The 17,694-nt window shown below is 39.9% G+C and overlaps 3 protein-coding genes across 16 annotated transcripts in view; all 3 read left to right on the forward strand.

The window, feature by feature from the left end:
• Positions 1-17,694, forward strand: part of LOC146677678 (protocadherin gamma-C5-like) — a 285,476-nt gene that overhangs the window by 67,227 nt on the left and 200,555 nt on the right. The window contains exon 1 of one of the 14 annotated variants that reach the window (XM_085424863.1): positions 5,802-8,347. The exons of 12 other annotated variants lie outside the window; for them this stretch is intronic. In XM_085424863.1, coding sequence (XP_085280989.1) covers positions 5,924-8,347 — 2,424 coding nt within the window. In that variant the 5' untranslated portion in view covers positions 5,802-5,923. Of the gene's footprint in view, positions 1-5,801; positions 8,348-17,694 lie in introns of those variants that run through there. One more of the 14 variants, XM_085425079.1, reaches the window with a different exon arrangement.
• LOC146677687 (protocadherin beta-15-like) lies at positions 1,754-4,352 on the forward strand. The gene has a single exon (XM_085383398.1). It carries the CDS (start codon positions 1,848-1,850, stop codon positions 4,350-4,352), a length of 2,505 nt encoding a protein of 834 aa, XP_085239524.1. The 5' UTR covers positions 1,754-1,847.
• On the forward strand, positions 11,016-14,339 carry LOC146677688 (protocadherin gamma-A11-like). The gene has a single exon (XM_085382511.1). The coding sequence runs from the start codon at positions 11,195-11,197 to the stop codon at positions 13,604-13,606; it is 2,412 nt and encodes an 803-aa protein (XP_085238637.1). The 5' UTR covers positions 11,016-11,194; the 3' UTR covers positions 13,607-14,339.

The following is a 17,694-nucleotide window of genomic DNA, read 5'->3' on the forward strand; positions in this document are numbered from 1 at the left end:
ACTCAAGGTTTCCGATTTTCTTACACATTTCAGACTTTTTGTTCACTTATTTGATAGTGTTCACGCGGAAGAAATTCATGGTGTTTATGTTATTTTAAAATTAATTTCTGCTGCCATACAGTTTAAGTTTGACTAGAGAATGTCTTTTGCGTCTCTCTTACTCTATCCATGGTGCTGAAGTTTTTGGTTTGTTTGTTTGATATTAGTAGACATTGAGCATAGCTGATTGTTATACATAAGTCTTTGTGCATCTTCAACAAGAAGACTGAATGTCTTTGTTTGCTTCGGTGTAGTTTGGCTTCGTTTATCTGTGATTTTGTTAAAGAAATTGCCTCCCTCCAGTGAGTCTGTTTCTTTTAATAGGTGCCAGTTGTACATTGCATGATGATTTCCTAATTATTTATTTTCTTCGCGCATGTCGTTCCTATGTATGTTACGCGATATTTGAAATACCAGAAAGACCCTCCCCACATATATCATGCCCTTTGCGCTCTATAAATGAACGTTTCAACCAAAAGTTTTGTCTTACAGAACTTGAAAGTTTTTTTATGGTGTTAAATAACATGTTACGACCTCAAATTTCACTGACAGCCAGCCGGTACCTTAAATGAAGAAACTTCCAGCCGGCATATGAATTTCACAAATGCACTGTAATTTTTGGTTAAGTTAAACTAAACATCTTATGTGAGGCATTTGCTGTATCCACGCGTTTAATGAAATGGTATGGTCTCTTTGCTTAGACTTGATAAAGATTATTGATCAGTCTGTCTTTAATTATGTCTAGCATCAGCATTAAATCGGTTCGTAGTTTCACCACATGTAAACCTTCATCTTACAAACACAGTCTGCTGTCAGAAAAATCCGCAACAGCTTAAACATTTTATTCATCAGGACAGATTTAAGCAATCAGAGAAAATACTTTTTCCCCACACAAATGTATTACCGATGTTTCCACAGATTCCACACTCTTAAAATGTTCGCTGAACAGTAATTACTTAAAAGAAATTTGTCTTTAACTGCAGTGTTTTAGCAGAGTAAAAACTGCAGTGGTGAAAATATAAAGTCAGAATTTACAATCTAAAAAACAGAATAATTCAGGAAGTTTACTTTAAAAGGAAAATGCTTACGTTTTATTTTTGACATTTTCCACCTCTAAAACGAGAAAAGTGTTGTTTTTTTTAAATAATGTAACTGTTACAGGCTATACATGAATGTATTCAATACAGCTTTTTCTCAGTTTTACTTAATACATTTTTAAACAGGAAGGTGGAAATGTAAAACAGGAAAGTGCGCTAAGAATGAAAATAACGATCATAGTTTCATTAGTGAGAGAGAGTCATGACATCATGGAATATAGGTTTGGCACTTCATACAATATTTATAATTTAAATGCTCCAGCTTATAGTTTTTTGTGGAATGACTTGAAATATAAAATTAATTTGAAAACATGAAGCTCTTGAAGGAAACATGGTTTAGTTTGGTGTTGACCTACCCTGTATAGCAGTTGTATATAATTATCTGGCAAACTTAATTTATCTCTTTGTTCTCACAACGTTTTTGTAGATTCGACTGGCAATTTTCTCTGAACATGTCTCTGTTTGAAATTAAATCATACTGTTGTGTTGTTATACCTAGAGAAATACCCATGGGGTCAGTGTGTGCCAGCAAATGAGAGACTGCAATAATACCCCACCCTTCACTGTCTATGACTTTCAACCTCGGATCTGTAGTTGGAGTTATTTTTCGGAAAAGGTTTGGTGAATGTTTCGCGTATGGAAGGATACTGGTCATTGTAGATCTTACTTGCAAAACTGCTAGCAAAATTTGTTTTTTTCCCCGCAGTAACAATGGGATACAGCGTATTCGCGCTGCACTGCGGCCTTGCTTTTATGTCTATTGCCTTCGGGACCGTTAGTGGAGACGTGAGCTATTCTGTGTCAGAGGAGATAAAACGTGGATCTATAATTGGAAATATCGCTAAGGATCTGGGACTTGATTTCGGGAGACTGTCCGTTCGAAAGGCTCGTATAGATACAGAGGATAGCGGTGTAAAGTATTGCAGCGTAAATCTCAATACTGGCGAGTTAATTGTACAAGAAAGGATCGACCGAGAGGGGCTTTGTGCTAAAAAAGCGTCGTGTGTTCTGAAACAGGAGCTAGTGCTGGAAAATCCTCTAGAACTGCACCGCATTCATATCCACGTTCAAGATATCAACGATAACTCACCACAGTTTAAAGAGGAATCACTTAAGATTGAAATACGGGAGTCAGCGGATAAAGGCGAACGTTTTCTTGTCGGCGAAGCTCACGACGCTGACATCGGAGAAAATGCTGTGCAGGGCTATTCACTTCAGCAGAATGATCATTTCAAACTAAATGTGAACACAAAGGCGAGTGGTCGTAAATACTGTGAACTAGTCTTAGAGAAAGAACTGGACAGGGAGGACAAAAAAGAGATTGTGCTGTTACTTACCGCCTTCGATGGAGGCTCTCCACAGAGATCGGGCACTGTTGTCATACACGTCACTGTACTGGATGCTAATGATAATGTACCAGTGTTTGGTCAGAATGTCTATGAAGCAAGTCTGTCTGAAAACTCTCCTCTGGAAACATTAGTAATCACAGTGAGTGCCACTGATCCAGATGAAGGTTTAAATAGCGAAATTACTTATGGATTTGATCATGTTTCAGATGAAAACAGCGATGTGTTTTCATTAAACCCCAAAACTGGAGAAGTGAGAGTGGCTGGAGCAATTGATTACGAGAAAGTATCATCATATGAAATGCAGATAAGCGCTAAAGATGGATTAGGGTTAGTTTCATATTCAACATTAAATATTGAAGTCACTGACGTTAACGACAATGCACCAGTAATACATCTTAAATCAATGTCTAACCCGATACCAGAGAACGCGTCACCTGGTACAGAGGTGGGCATCATTAACGTGCAGGACAGAGACTCTGAGAATAACCGACAGGTCCGCTGCTCCATCCAGCAGGGTGTTCCCTTTAAGTTGGTTCCTTCTATTAAAAACTATTATTCTCTGGTGACCACGGGACAACTGGACCGTGAACTAGTGTCCAATTACAACATTACAATCACTGCCACTGACGAGGGCTCTCCACCTCTGTCCTCCTCTAACAGTGTTCAGTTATCTGTAGCTGACATCAACGACAACCCACCTGTGTTTGAGGAACAGTCGTACAGCGCATATGTGAGTGAGAATAACAAACCGGGCTCCACTTTATGTTCCGTTAGTGCTCGAGACCCCGACTGGAGACAGAACGGTACAGTGGTTTATTCTCTGTTAGCTGGTGAGGTGAACGGTGCCCCGGTGTCCTCCTATCTGTCTGTGAACGGAGACACGGGTGTGATCCACGCTGTGAGGTCGTTTGATTATGAACAGTTCAGGAGTTTTAAAGTCCACGTGATGGCCAGAGACAACGGTTCTCCTCCTCTCAGCAGCAACGTGACCGTGAGTGTGTTCATCTCAGATATGAATGACAACTCTCCTCAGATCCTGTACCCCTCCCCGGAGGGCAACTCCTTCATGACCGAGCTGGTCCCCAAAGCTGCACACGGAGGCTCTCTGGTGTCCAAAGTGATCACGGTGGACGCGGACTCCGGACAGAACGCCTGGCTGTCCTATCATATAGTCAAATCCACTGATCCGGGACTTTTTACTATTGGTGTCCACAGCGGAGAGATCAGGACACAGCGGGACATTTCTGAATCTGACAGCATGAAACAGAACCTTGTAGTGGCAGTGAAAGATAACGGACAGCCCTCTCTGTCTGCCACCTGTTCCATGTATTTACTTATTTCTGATAACTTGGCTGAGGTGCCAGAACTGAAGGATCTGTCTTATAATGAGAGCAATTCCAAACTGACGTCTTATCTAATCATCGCGCTGGTGTCTGTGTCCACCTTTTTCCTGACTTTTATCATCATCATCCTGGGTTTGAGGTTTTGTCGCAGGAGAAAGCCCAGACTGTTGTTTGATGGAGCAGTCGCCATCCCCAGCGGTTATCTCCCTCCTAATTACGCAGATGTTGATGGTGCAGGGACTTTACGCAGTGCTTATAATTACGACGCGTACCTAACCACAGGTTCTAGAACCAGTGACTTTAAGTTTGTGACATCATACAATGACAACACGCTGCCTGCTGACCAGACTCTGAAGAAAAGTCCATCAGACTTTGTTGATGTGTTTGGGGACAGCGATGGTTCTCCTGAGGTAGGATCATTTCATTGTCACCAAAAAAATCTTTTCGTCGTCCCAAAAATAAACTTGAATGATTCTCCAACCTCATTTGATTTACCTTGTTGCTTTTGTTCATTAGTAACGTAAGCATCTTGCAATTTCATTATTTTTTTTCTCTGTCCTTGGTTCTGAACTGCGTTTTTGCGCTGTTCCTGGAATCGTTTTGTGTGAGTTTTAAGTCCACTTTTCTCTCTTTTTTTTTTTTTCCTAATGCATGTTTTCGAAATTTGAGAGACCACCGATTTGGTTTGTCCAAAGTTGCGTTGTTTCTGGTTTGTGTAGTAGTATAAACACCTTCTTATTTACATCATTCTTGTCTGTCCTTGGTCCTGAACTCGGCTTGACATTTTAATGCTCTTCTAAAGATAGTTTTTTGTTTTGTGCTTTCTTCTTCTCTTTACCTTTCTTTCTTTCTTTGTTTTAGAAACACTGCCACCGTTATAGCACACCTAAATACAATATTTTTAGTATTTAGGTGTGATAATAGTTTTCGCATAAATAAGGATGTCTAATTGATAATAAAGCTGTTCCTTTTACGTTTGTGTTGGCCATTAAAAATGTAATTCTTTTTTCATTTTTCTTTAATTGTTACTGAAAAGAAAAAGGTATGGACATGTCTCTATTGCTCATGTTCTAAATGAACGTGATAAAGAGCGCACATTCTATTACTCTTTGTTCTAACTGTCTTACATTTTAAATTTTTACATATTTCATTTAAAGAAATCTTCTTTCAGTCATAATTGTTCTTATGAATCCTTTACGTTAAGTTCTCAGCGTTGATAGAAATCGAACCCTTCAACGGTCTTTCAAAATTCTTGCAGCAGTGTTCATAGTCACTTTGTCGTTTTTTTTTCGTTATCTATTCGTTGTATCAATTTTAAAATGGTTACTAATCCTTCTGAAAGCGCACTGTGTGGATCACCGTTTGTTCACCCTCAGTTAATTGGACGAATACATTTGAGCCTTTTTTGACCCTCTCTATCTATTACAATGAGAATCCCAGGACTCTTCAGAAATACAAAACGATTTCACAGCAAGTCATCAAAAAGTAACGCTACGTTTTTGCACATAAAACATCACGAAGAACTTAGAATTTTGATAAAAGAGAAACTAACAGGAATAACAACAAAAAAGAAAAAAAAACGAGAGAGAAAAAGCTCTCTCCCCTTTCAACTTAAATCATAGTGCAGAGTCTGTGTCTAGGATCATTCTTTTGACTCGTCAAAGCTGTCTGGAAACAGAGAAACGGTTATTTTACCTTTTTTTTAGTTTCCATTGCAGCTGGATCATTACCTAATTTCATTATATATTTTATAACTACCTATATTTTCAGCCATTAAAAGTAATAATAAAATAGCAAAGCAACTATCTTTATATTTTTTACTCGCCCGTTCACAGTGAATGGCTCTACAGAATATCAAATTGTATTACATATTAAATTAAAAAAAAAACTTCACGTTGCCATACCTCAGTAAATACTCATGGTGTCAGTGTGCGCCAGTAAACGTGAAGACCTGATCATTCTCCACCCTTCTGTCTCAGCGAATTCAAAGCCCGGTTCTCCTTTTGTAACGCAGTTGGAAAATATCTCCTCGCGTATGACTCCAGTTTCACAGTGACTTTAAAGATTCTTTGGACATTTTTACTGTCTTGACTTTATGTTTATCTCTCATGTGCCATTTCTGATGGTAACAATGGGATACACCATATTTGCGCTGCACTGCGGCCTTGCTTTTATTTTTCTTTCTCTCCGCTTTGTCATCGGAGACATGAGCTACTCTATCCCGGAGGAGATGACACGTGGATCTATAATTGGAAATATCGCTAAGGATCTGGGACTCGATTTGGGCAGACTGTCCGCTCGAAAAGCTCGTATAGATACAGAGGATAGTGGTGTCAAGTACTGCAGCGTAAATCTCAATACTGGCGAGTTAATTGTACAAGAAAGGATCGACCGAGAGGGGCTTTGTGCGAAAAAGGCGTCGTGTGTTCTGAAACAGGAGCTAGTGCTGGAAAATCCTTTGGAATTGCACCGCATTCATATTCGCGTTCAAGACATCAACGATAACTCGCCTCAGTTTAAGGAGGAGTCACTCAACTTTGAAATACACGAACTGGCAGTCAAAGGTACAGGCTTTCCCCTAGATGAAGCTCACGATGCAGACATCGGAGAAAATGCTGTTCAGGGTTATTCACTTCAGCAAAATGATCACTTCAGATTAAACGTTAAATCCAAAGGTGGTGGGAGAAAATATGGCGAACTAGTCTTAGACAAAGAACTAGACAGGGAAGACAAAAAAGAGATTGTGCTGTTACTTACCGCCTTCGATGGAGGCTCTCCACAGAGATCAGGCACTGTGGTCATACACGTCACTGTACTGGATGCTAATGATAATGTCCCGGTGTTTAGTCAGAATGTCTATAAAGCTAGTCTCCACGAAAACTCCCCTCTGGATACTGTTGTTCTCACAGTTAGCGCCACAGATGCAGATGAAGGTGTAAATGGTGAAGTTAATTATGGGTTTGACCACGTCTCTGAAGAAAGACAAGATTTTTCTTTGGACCCTAAAACAGGAGCAGTGAGAGTGGCTGGAGCAATTGATTATGAAAAGGAATCGTCGTATGAAATCCAGATTACTGCGAAAGATGGTTTGGGATTAGCATCATATGCTACTCTGTTAATTGAGATTACGGATGTAAATGATAATGCACCAGTTATAAATCTGAAATCACTATCTAACCCCATACCTGAGAACGTGCCACGTGGTACAGAGGTGGGCATCATTAACGTGCAGGACAGAGACTCTGAGAATAACCGACAGGTCCGCTGCTCCATCCAGCAGGGTGTTCCCTTTAAGTTGGTTCCTTCTATTAAAAACTATTATTCTCTGGTGACCACAGGACAGCTGGACCGCGAACTAGTGTCTGATTACAACATTACAATCACTGCCACCGACGAGGGCTCTCCACCTCTGTCGTCGACTAAAAGTGTTCAGTTATCTGTAGCAGATATCAACGACAACTCACCTGTGTTTGATGAGCAGTCGTACAGCGCATATGTGAGTGAGAATAACAAACCGGGCTCCACGTTATGTTCCGTTAGTGCTCGAGACCCCGACTGGAGACAGAACGGTACAGTGGTTTATTCTCTGTTAGCTGGTGAGGTGAACGGTGCCCCGGTGTCCTCCTATCTGTCTGTGAACGGAGACACGGGTGTGATCCACGCTGTGAGGTCGTTTGATTATGAACAGTTTAGGAGTTTTAAAGTCCACGTGGTGGCCAGAGACAATGGTTCTCCTCCCCTCAGCAGCAACGTGACCGTGAGTGTGTTCATCTCAGATGTGAATGACAACTCTCCTCAGATCCTCTACCCCTCCCCAGAGGGCAATTCCTTCATGACCGAGCTGGTCCCCAAAGCTGCACACGGAGGCTCTCTGGTGTCCAAAGTGATCGCGGTGGACGCGGACTCCGGACAGAACGCCTGGCTGTCCTATCAAATAGTCAAATCCACTGATCCGGGACTTTTTACTATTGGTGTCCACAGCGGAGAGATCAGGACACTGCGGGACATTTCTGAATCTGACAGCATGAAACAGAACCTTGTAGTGGCAGTGAAAGATAACGGACAGCCCTCTCTGTCTGCCACCTGTTCCATGTATTTACTTATTTCTGATAACTTGGCTGAGGTGCCAGAACTGAAGGATCTGTCTTATAATGAGAGCAATTCCAAACTGACCTCTTATCTGATCATAGCGCTGGTTTCTGTGTCCACCTTTTTCCTGACTTTTATCATCATCATCCTGGGTTTGAGGTTTTGTCGCAGGAGAAAGCCCAGACTGTTATTTGACGGAGCAGTCGCCATCCCCAGCGGTTATCTCCCTCCTAATTACGCAGATGTTGATGGCACAGGAACTTTACGCAGCGCTTACAATTATGATGCGTACCTGACCACAGGTTCTAGAACCAGTGACTTTAAGTTTGTGACATCATACAATGACAACACGCTGCCTGCTGACCAGACTCTGAAGAAAAGTCCATCAGACTTTGCTGATGTGTTTGGAGATAGTGATAGGACTCCTGAGGTAGGAGGATACCCTTTGTCCTATTTTCATTATTTTTCTTCTCTCACTTGTTTTAAGTTTTTGTTGATGGATATTTAAATAAGCCAACTTTCTTTCCTAACAATAACAGTGTTAATGTACAAAAAACTACAATCCTTTATTTTGGTTCTACTTTCATTGTTATTTAGCCTGTGTGTTTCATATTGTCTCTGTCTTTCTTTGTTGCATTCTCCCTCACAGATGTGTCCTTCCCTGTGGTACAATTTTGTAGAAGAGTAACATTTTCAGTTAACATTTTCATGTTTTGCTTTATTTTGGTGTTTTGGTCGAAGCACAGCCATAAAGCTGGTTTTTAGCATTTTTGGTCCAACTCCTCCTTCCCACAAAACCTACCTTGAGATAAAATTTCATCATATTGCATTATATCTATAGGCTTGACTTCTGTCTTGGTATTCATTTTCCTGGTAGTCCAGCAGTTTTTTACTGATCAAGTGTGTTTGGACTTCCACAGGTATTATTTTTTATCTAATTAGAGACTTTAAGGTTATGTGGTTGAAACATTAAGTTCTATATAAGTTTTTTTCTCATATAGATGATGGAATTTATTATTTTAATACCTTTGGCCTACATAAAAGTTGACAAGTTGACAGTCACTTTTTAAAGTTTGACATGTTTTCATATTGTTTTCAGTTTGAGCAGTAAAATGATAAAGACAATCACTTAGAAGAATAAAGATTAGAATCACATGTTTAGGAAAAAAACAAATTCAACAGGTCCGAAGACTTGACAGAAAGAAAGGCTTCTCTAATAACAATATAAACTAGTGATTAATAGGCTTAGTAACACCATACAATGCAACTCAGTGTAAGTAATCAGCCTCACTATACTGCTAAAATTGTTAATACATTCTCCTCAATAGTCCTTGATCATTGTTGAATAGAAAATATTATCATTGGCCATGTTTACAAAAGTATATTATTTCTCATAGAGGACACAGTTAATAATCATTCTATTTACTTATTTTATAGAACCATAATCCTGAGAATTATGTTTTGTTTTGTTTGTGTAGCACATTGTTATATACAGCATGGTCCAAAAGATGGATGCATACACCTTCTTTTTTGTTAGGAAAAGTTGGTCTTTTAGTGGTCTTTCAAAGCTTTGGTGTTGACAAAAATAGTTATTAACATTTCTCTTGAGAGTGGCTTAATATTTCTCCTTTGTCGGCGTGAAGTTGGTTCATCACAGGTGTCCTACCCCAGAGTAGGCACTCCCACAGAGTTTATATTATTCTCACTCATATTGTACTGTATTGCATTATCATTTTCTCTCCTATTGTGATACTTACACACTCTTCTTTTCCTGAAAGAAATATCACACTTAAATTAACTTAAAAATAGGACTTTTGCCAGTTGCCCAATACAAAATATATTTATGTTTGAAACAGACCCAAACTGTGTATCCTTGTCTTGCACTTGCTCTCTCTCTCTCTCTCTGACTGTACGCTTGTGTTTTACTTAGCAATTCTGCATCTGATGAAGTTTCTTTTCTGTCTCTCAGCTGAGTGTAATAAGCTTCTGATGATACGGTCAGTTTAGTGATCAGGCTTCATATGCAACTTGTTAACATCTAGTTCAAAGTGGTTTTGAGTGTAGTTAACTGTTCTAGAAAAACATTCAGCCTAGCAACAATTCAGTGCAGTTAAATGCCCACTTTGTTTTAGAATTTCAGTCTGACTTGTGACACTTTTACTCAGTTCTGATATTACCTCAAAATCACAGTACTAATAAGTAAATTCTGGCCTAATGTAAATTTGAAGTAACATCACATTTATGAGATTAGCAAAGGCTGCAGGGAATTTGTTAGTTTATTTTAAAAAGTCCAGATGACTCAGTAAAATCCACATAAATTTCACCTTAATGCATGCAATAGTAGCTGGGATACAACTGAAAGAAATCTGACTTCCAACAGAAAAATTTACTGAATAATTGCTTAGTTGCTAACACAAAACTAGTTTATTATGAAAGGATACTAAATTTCAGACTGCATCCTCAGTCTTGATTCAGTTATTTAAAACAAACAAACAAAAAAACATTAATGTTCTTTTGTCTGAGAAGAAAAGAAACAGGTGCATCAGCCAGTTTCCTTTTCAATGTACTTTTTTTTAAATAGGTTTTTTTAAGCAGTCATAAAAATTCAGTTTGATGTTAGTATACTGAACTTGGATAATATGGGTTTTTTAATCTTTCTGTCTTGATTTTTCATGTCATTTCCAATTTTATTTTATTTTTTCTGTGCTTTGTGTCCTATGGGACATTAACAACGTTAACCTTGGTCATAATTTAAATAGGTAAACTCAATGCGTGTCATTACGTTGGAACCAGCAACATTGATTTTTTGTTAATACACAATTAGGCTGATTTCCGAAAGGCTACAAAGAGGGGGAACCCACAGTTTGTTGTTCAGTCGTAAACATATAGTGATATCAGTATTTCTAGGCCCTACAGACATAGATTTATGCCATATGCCATTACGTAATAATATAGTCACTAAACGTCTTCTGTCGTTATTACATACCTCCACAGTATTAAAATAAAACACTCCGATCTTGCAGCATCTATTGAGTGCATTTAGGCATTTAACTTGGATAAGCCTGGGTCAGTGTCATTTTTGAACTCACGGTGTCGCTATACACCAGCTCTAAAAGACTGAATTCCTCTTTTCTTTGTGGACTTTCTGTCTTGCACGCCCGCTGCCTGCTCTAGGTTTAGCCCGAGACGCGCTGAATTGCAGTTCCTATTTCTGTCATAGTTGTGTGCTATCTTTGCTGCGTTATTGCTTTAACATATTAGAGGCGTATCTTTGAAGATGGAATTGAATTTTATCGTGTTTCAGGCTTGGAACATTTGTTTCCTCCTTCAGCTGCATGTTGCTCATGGAGACATGAGCTATTCTTTCCCAGAGGAAATGAAACGAGGATCCGTTATTGGAAATATAGCCAAAGACCTCGGGATGGAAACGGGCGCGCTGTCCAGCAGGAGAGCCCGCATCGACGCCGACGGAACCGACAAACGTTACTGTGACATAAACAAGAGTAACGGAGAGCTGATTGCTGCAGACAGGATTGACCGCGAGGGGCTTTGTGGAGAAAAGGCTTCGTGCATCCTAAAACACGAGCTTGTGCTCGAGAATCCGCTCGAGCTTCATCGTATCAGCCTTCACATTCAAGATATCAATGACAACGCACCACAATTCAATGAAGAACGGATTAATATAGAAATTCGAGAATCCGCTGTGAGAGGAGCTCGTTTTGTGATAGAAGAAGCACACGATGCGGATGTGGGGCAAAATTCAGTGCAGCAGTACAACCTTAAAAAGAATGAAAATTTTATTTTGTCTGTAAATGGAAACACAATAGAGCTCGTTCTTGAAAAAGAGCTTGATCGTGAAAAACAACAGGAAATGAATTTAATTCTCACAGCTTTAGATGGTGGATCTCCTCAGAGATCAGGTACATTAGTAATACACGTCACTGTGTTGGATGCTAATGATAACGCCCCAGTGTTCAGCCAAGCCGTTTATAAAGCCAGCCTGCCTGAAAACTCTCATTTAGACACTGTAGTGATTACAGTAAGCGCAAGTGATGCAGATGAGGGAGTTAATGGAGATGTGACGTATGACTTTGGACATGTTACTGAAGAAGTGAAGAAGATATTTAGCATTGATCGTAAAGTAGGTGACATAAGAGTAATTGGTGTTGTTGACTATGAAACTACTACATCATTTGAAATACGCGTTAAAGCAAAAGATGGGCTAGGCCTGTTATCCTACGCTAAAGTAATGATTTCTATCACTGATGTGAATGACAACGCCCCTGTAGTTAATCTGAAATCACTGACCAATCCGATACCAGAGAACACCCCACCTGGTACAGAGGTGGGCATCATTAACGTGCAGGACAGAGACTCCGAAACTAATGGACAGGTCCGCTGCTCCATCCAGCAGGGTGTTCCCTTTAAGTTGGTTCCTTCTATTAAAAACTATTATTCTCTGGTCACGACAGGACAGCTGGACCGTGAACTAGTGTCCAATTACAACATTACAATCACTGCCACTGACGAGGGCTCTCCACCTCTGTCCTCTTCTAAAAGTGTTCAGTTATCTGTAGCTGACATCAACGACAACCCACCTGTGTTTGAGGAGCAGTCGTACAGCGCATATGTGAGTGAGAATAACAAACCGGGCTCCACTTTATGTTCCGTTAGTGCTCGAGACCCCGACTGGAGACAGAACGGTACAGTGGTTTATTCTCTGTTAGCTGGTGAGGTGAACGGTGCCCCGGTGTCCTCGTATCTGTCTGTGAACGGAGACACGGGTGTGATCCATGCTGTGAGGTCGTTTGATTACGAACAGTTCAGGAGTTTTAAAGTCCACGTGATGGCCAGAGACAACGGCTCTCCTCCTCTAAGCAGCAACGTGACCGTGAGTGTGTTCATCTCAGATGTGAATGACAACTCTCCTCAGATCCTGTACCCCTCCCCAGAGGGCAACTCCTTCATGACCGAACTGGTCCCCAAAGCTGCACACGGAGGCTCTTTGGTGTCCAAAGTGATCGCGGTGGACGCGGACTCCGGACAGAACGCTTGGCTGTCCTATCAAATAGTCAAATCCACTGATCCGGGACTTTTTACTATTGGTGTCCACAGCGGAGAGATCAGGACACAGCGGGACATTTCTGAATCTGACAGCATGAAACAGAACCTTGTAGTGGCAGTGAAAGATAACGGACAGCCCTCTCTGTCTGCCACCTGTTCCATGTATTTACTTATTTCTGATAACTTGGCTGAGGTACCAGAACTGAAGGATCTGTCTTATAATGAGAGCAATTCCAAACTGACCTCTTATCTGATCATCGCGCTGGTTTCTGTGTCCACGTTTTTCCTGACTTTTATCATCATCATCCTGGGTTTGAGGTTTTGTCGCAGGAGAAAGCCCAGACTGTTATTTGATGGAGCAGTTGCCATCCCCAGCGGTTATCTCCCTCCTAATTACGCAGATGTTGATGGCACAGGAACTTTACGCAGTGCTTACAATTATGATGCGTACCTGACCACAGGATCTAGAACCAGTGACTTTAAGTTTGTGACATCATACAATGACAACACGCTGCCTGCTGACCAGACTCTGAAGAAAAGTCCATCAGATTTTGCTGATGTGTTTGGAGACCTGGACGGGTGCTCAGAGGTATGTCCCCTTCGCAATAAGCAAGTCATGTTTTAATCTTGTGCCAGATGAAAATCAACAATTCAGTTTTCTTCTACTTTATCATCACAAATTTGTTTCTTTAAATGCTTGGAGCGAAAACTGGTTTATTAATTCTAACATTTTCTTCTTTCCTCTAAAGTGTTTCCTAGAGGTGTAGCTGTCTTTCTCTGGTAGTGGCTAAAATATGCTTGATTTCAACATGATAAATTTCATGCTTTCATACTCATAGATTTAGTGTGATATGTTATTTGTGTGTGTTCAATTTATTGTAGTTTTGCAAGCTCATATGATGTATGTTCATCAACACAATAGATATTTCTGCATCGTGCTTGCGGTGGTTTTTTTGTCTGTATATGTTATTTGTTGTTTGTTTTTGTTTTTTTAACTAATCGATTACTTTTATCCTCTATCTGAACCTGTGAGAGCAACTTTTACTCTTAGGAAGATATAGTTGTATAATGTTATCAAACTTTCATCTTATTTTTCCCCTACTGCCATTTATTAAATTACACATTGTGAATACACCACGTTCCAAATTATTATGCAAATTGTGTTTAAGTGTCATAAAAATTAAATAAGTTGATTTTCAATTAAACCCATGGATGGAATTGTGTCTCAGGGCTCTTTGGTTGATTGAAATCATTCTCGGACACCTATGATCATTAGTTTGCCTGGTGAGCCCAAATGAAGGAAAAACTACTAAAGAAGGATGTTCCACATTATTAAGCACACCACGATTTTCAAGCAATATAGGAAGGAAAAATGATCTCTCTGTTGCTGAAAAGCATGAAATAGTTGAATGCCTTGGACACATAACGAAAACCTTAGATATTTCACAAAACTTAAGCGTGATCACCATAATGTGGGTGAGTCAGAGCACACATGGGTTCGTGCAGATAAAGGCACAATAAGGAAGGTTTCAGCCAGACAAATACATCAGATTAAGAGAGCAGCTGCTAAAAGGCCATTACAAAGCAGCAAACACATATTTGAAGCTGCTGGTGCCGCTGGAGCCCTGCGAACATCAAGGTGTAGTATCCTCCAGAGACTTGCAATTGTCCATAAACCTTATATTTGGCCACTGCTAACCAATGCTCACAAGCAGAAATGGCTGCACTGAGCCCAGAACTACAAAAAGACTAATTTTCAAACAGTCCTGTTCACTGATGAGTGCATTGCAACCCTGGATGATCCAGATGGATGCAGTGGTGGATGGTTGGTTGCAACGTCAGCAAGGACGTGTTGGAGTTTCTGACTGACCACTCTCTTCCATGGTAGAAAGAGAAGAACTGTGCCTTCTGCAACAAAACCATCTTCATGCAAGACAATGCACCATCTTATGCTACAAGTAACACCTCTGCATAATTGGCTGCTCAAACAAAAAAAAATGAGGGTGGGAGGCAGTTCACATCCAAACAGCAGCTCTGCGAGGCTTTTCTGACATCCTGCAAAGACATTCAAGTAGAAACTTTCCAAAAACTCAAGTTCCATGGATGCAAGAATTGTAAAACTGCTATCAAATAAGGGGTCCTATGTTAATATATAACTTGACCTGTTAAGGATTTTTTTGTTACGTTCCCCTGGGGGGGGGGGGGGTGTCTAGGCGTTAAAGGGGAAGTAACAAAAGTAACCGGGTCAGAAAAAGGATTCAAGGAGGCGAAACAGTTAAATAAAACAGTTTTATTGAAGTAATTCAACTAAAGGAAAACACAGCTCACTAGCTGGAAACCGGAAAACACAGCTCACTAGCTGGAAACCGGAAAACAAAGCTCACTAGCTGGAAACCACAAAACACAGCTCACTAGCTGGAAACACCGCAAACACTCAGCTCACTAGCTGGAAACACCGCAAACACTCAGCTCACTAGCTGGAAACACCGCAAACACTCAGCTCACTAGCTGGAAACACCGCAAACACTCAGCTCACTAGCTGTACCCACACAAAATGGAACTCTGGCCCAGAGCTCACCCTGCTCTGGGCTTAAATACCCTTAATTGCTGATGGGGGACAGCTGTACAGGAGGGAAGGTGGCACGTCAGGCAGAGGAGGTAGTAGGACACGCCCACACAGGCACCTTCAGGAGAGAGAGGCCCTGCTAGGGCTGTAACATTTTTGATTGAAATAGCTTTTGATTTCAGTAAAATGTATCTACTAATGCTGCAAATTCAACAAATGACCATTTTCAATTCTCTACAACCTATAAAATGTTTTGAAAATCTGTGTGCATAATAATTTGGAACAGTCCATTTTAAGTTTTTTATTTTTGAAAAACATACTGTTTTCATTGGCAGTTTTGTTGAGTAACATTTGAATTATACTCTAATGGCTGATGACTCGAAAATTATGCTGACTGTCATTTGAATCGACTATTTAGGAAAATCAGAGAAAAATATCATTTGCATAATAATTTGGATATATATATGCCCAGTGCTTTAGCTGTGTTGTTACTGATATTTTATCAGTAGTTCTACTCCTCTGGTTTGTTGATACACAGAAGGTCAGATGCTGCAGAATTTTACAGTTGGTCTTTTCAAGTAGTGTATATTTGTCAGCTACATGTCATACTGTAAGTTTATCTCAATGCTAAAGCACATATTTATCTTTAGCACAATATTATCAGTGTAGTAATAAAGACAGTGATGGGAATAAAGGCGATACAAGTAACAGCGTTATTACCGGCTTTACTTTTTTCAGTAATGAGTCTAACTAATTACTATTTCTATCGTTACAACGCCGTTACCGTTACTAACAAGAACATGCGGTGCAGTCACGTTACTATTTTTCAACAAACACGGTTGAATCTGTCTTCAGCCTTATATCAGTTGCACGGAAGTAGCTGTCTACATAAGTAATCTGGGCGCTACAGCTTTAAGCAGCCCCGTGCGCTCCCGCGGGTGGCAATCACTTTCTGGCACAACACCTGGAGCTAAGGGGGTAAAACAATCGCATTAGTGCTGCTGTTTGACTGAGGAAGAATAAAATAGTCATGGTAAGCAGGTCACATGACTACTTAAAGATGACAAAGCAACAAGGTGATATATACCAGTTTTTAAATTGTGTTGATAGGCCACATAAAACCGGAGTCATGATAAAAAATATATACGCAGTGTTTTTTCCTGTATAGTTTCGTCACGTTTACTGTCTAAGGATGGCGCTAGCAAGCACTCTCTGCTTAAGACCTAAAAAAATTAAAAAGACCGTTGGTGTTGGTGGAAAATTGCACCATGTCGACCAATCAAAAATGATATGGCAACATGACATTTGGTTGTTTAGGAAGAGGGGGAAGTTTTAGGAGTGACAGCGAGACAGAGCGAGAGAAAAAGAAAGACAGCAGAAAAAGAGAGAGAGCGAGTTTTGAGATGTGAGAGATTTGTGACGTTTAGCGTGTTTAAAGTATGTAGTCAATGTGTTGTCTTGTGTAGTTCATGTGTAGTGTTGTGGATAGTTTTGTGTTGTGTGTCAGAACAATGAGGCGACTGCTGTCTCCACGTAGAAAACACGAGTGATACACCTCCTGCTGTCAGACCTGCAGGTATCAGGCTGTGATGTTCTCCTTTATAGTGGACAGAAATTATTGGAGTGACACAAATAATTTGTGTGGCGTCTTAATGAATACAGAACACCTGATTGTTATGTAGTTTGAAATGGTTATAACAAAGGGTAAAAGGTAAATGGCTGCAAATAACTTTGTTGTTTGCAAAACTTGTGCTTATGATTTTAAAATTAACAATTTATATTTGCATTTAAAGTTGTGAAATATGATTCATTAAACATGTTTGTGGTTGTTACCGTAAAAATATAACTTTTTCTACTTGGATTTTATGTTTTTGTCTGATTTTAGATCAATTGTGTTAATACAGTATTTCAAAATGAAAACATAACTGTAAATTCAAACACGTGAGTTTGTGCCGAAAAGAATGAAACCAAACACGGCAAAGTAAATAGTTTTTAAAGGTGAAATGTAGATGGAAAATCAAAAGTAGTTAAAAATGGCGTATTTACCCTGGACCCCAGAGGATTAAACATTTTTTTTCAAGTAACGCAATAGTTACTTTTCAAGTAATTAATTACTTTTAGAATCTTGTAACTCAGTTACTAACTCA

The sequence above is a fragment of the Rhamphochromis longiceps genome, linkage group LG2, assembly GCF_057381845.1.
Source record: "Rhamphochromis longiceps isolate RC_006_pf linkage group LG2, R_longiceps_female_GT1.1, whole genome shotgun sequence".
Taxonomy (NCBI): domain Eukaryota; kingdom Metazoa; phylum Chordata; class Actinopteri; order Cichliformes; family Cichlidae; genus Rhamphochromis; species Rhamphochromis longiceps.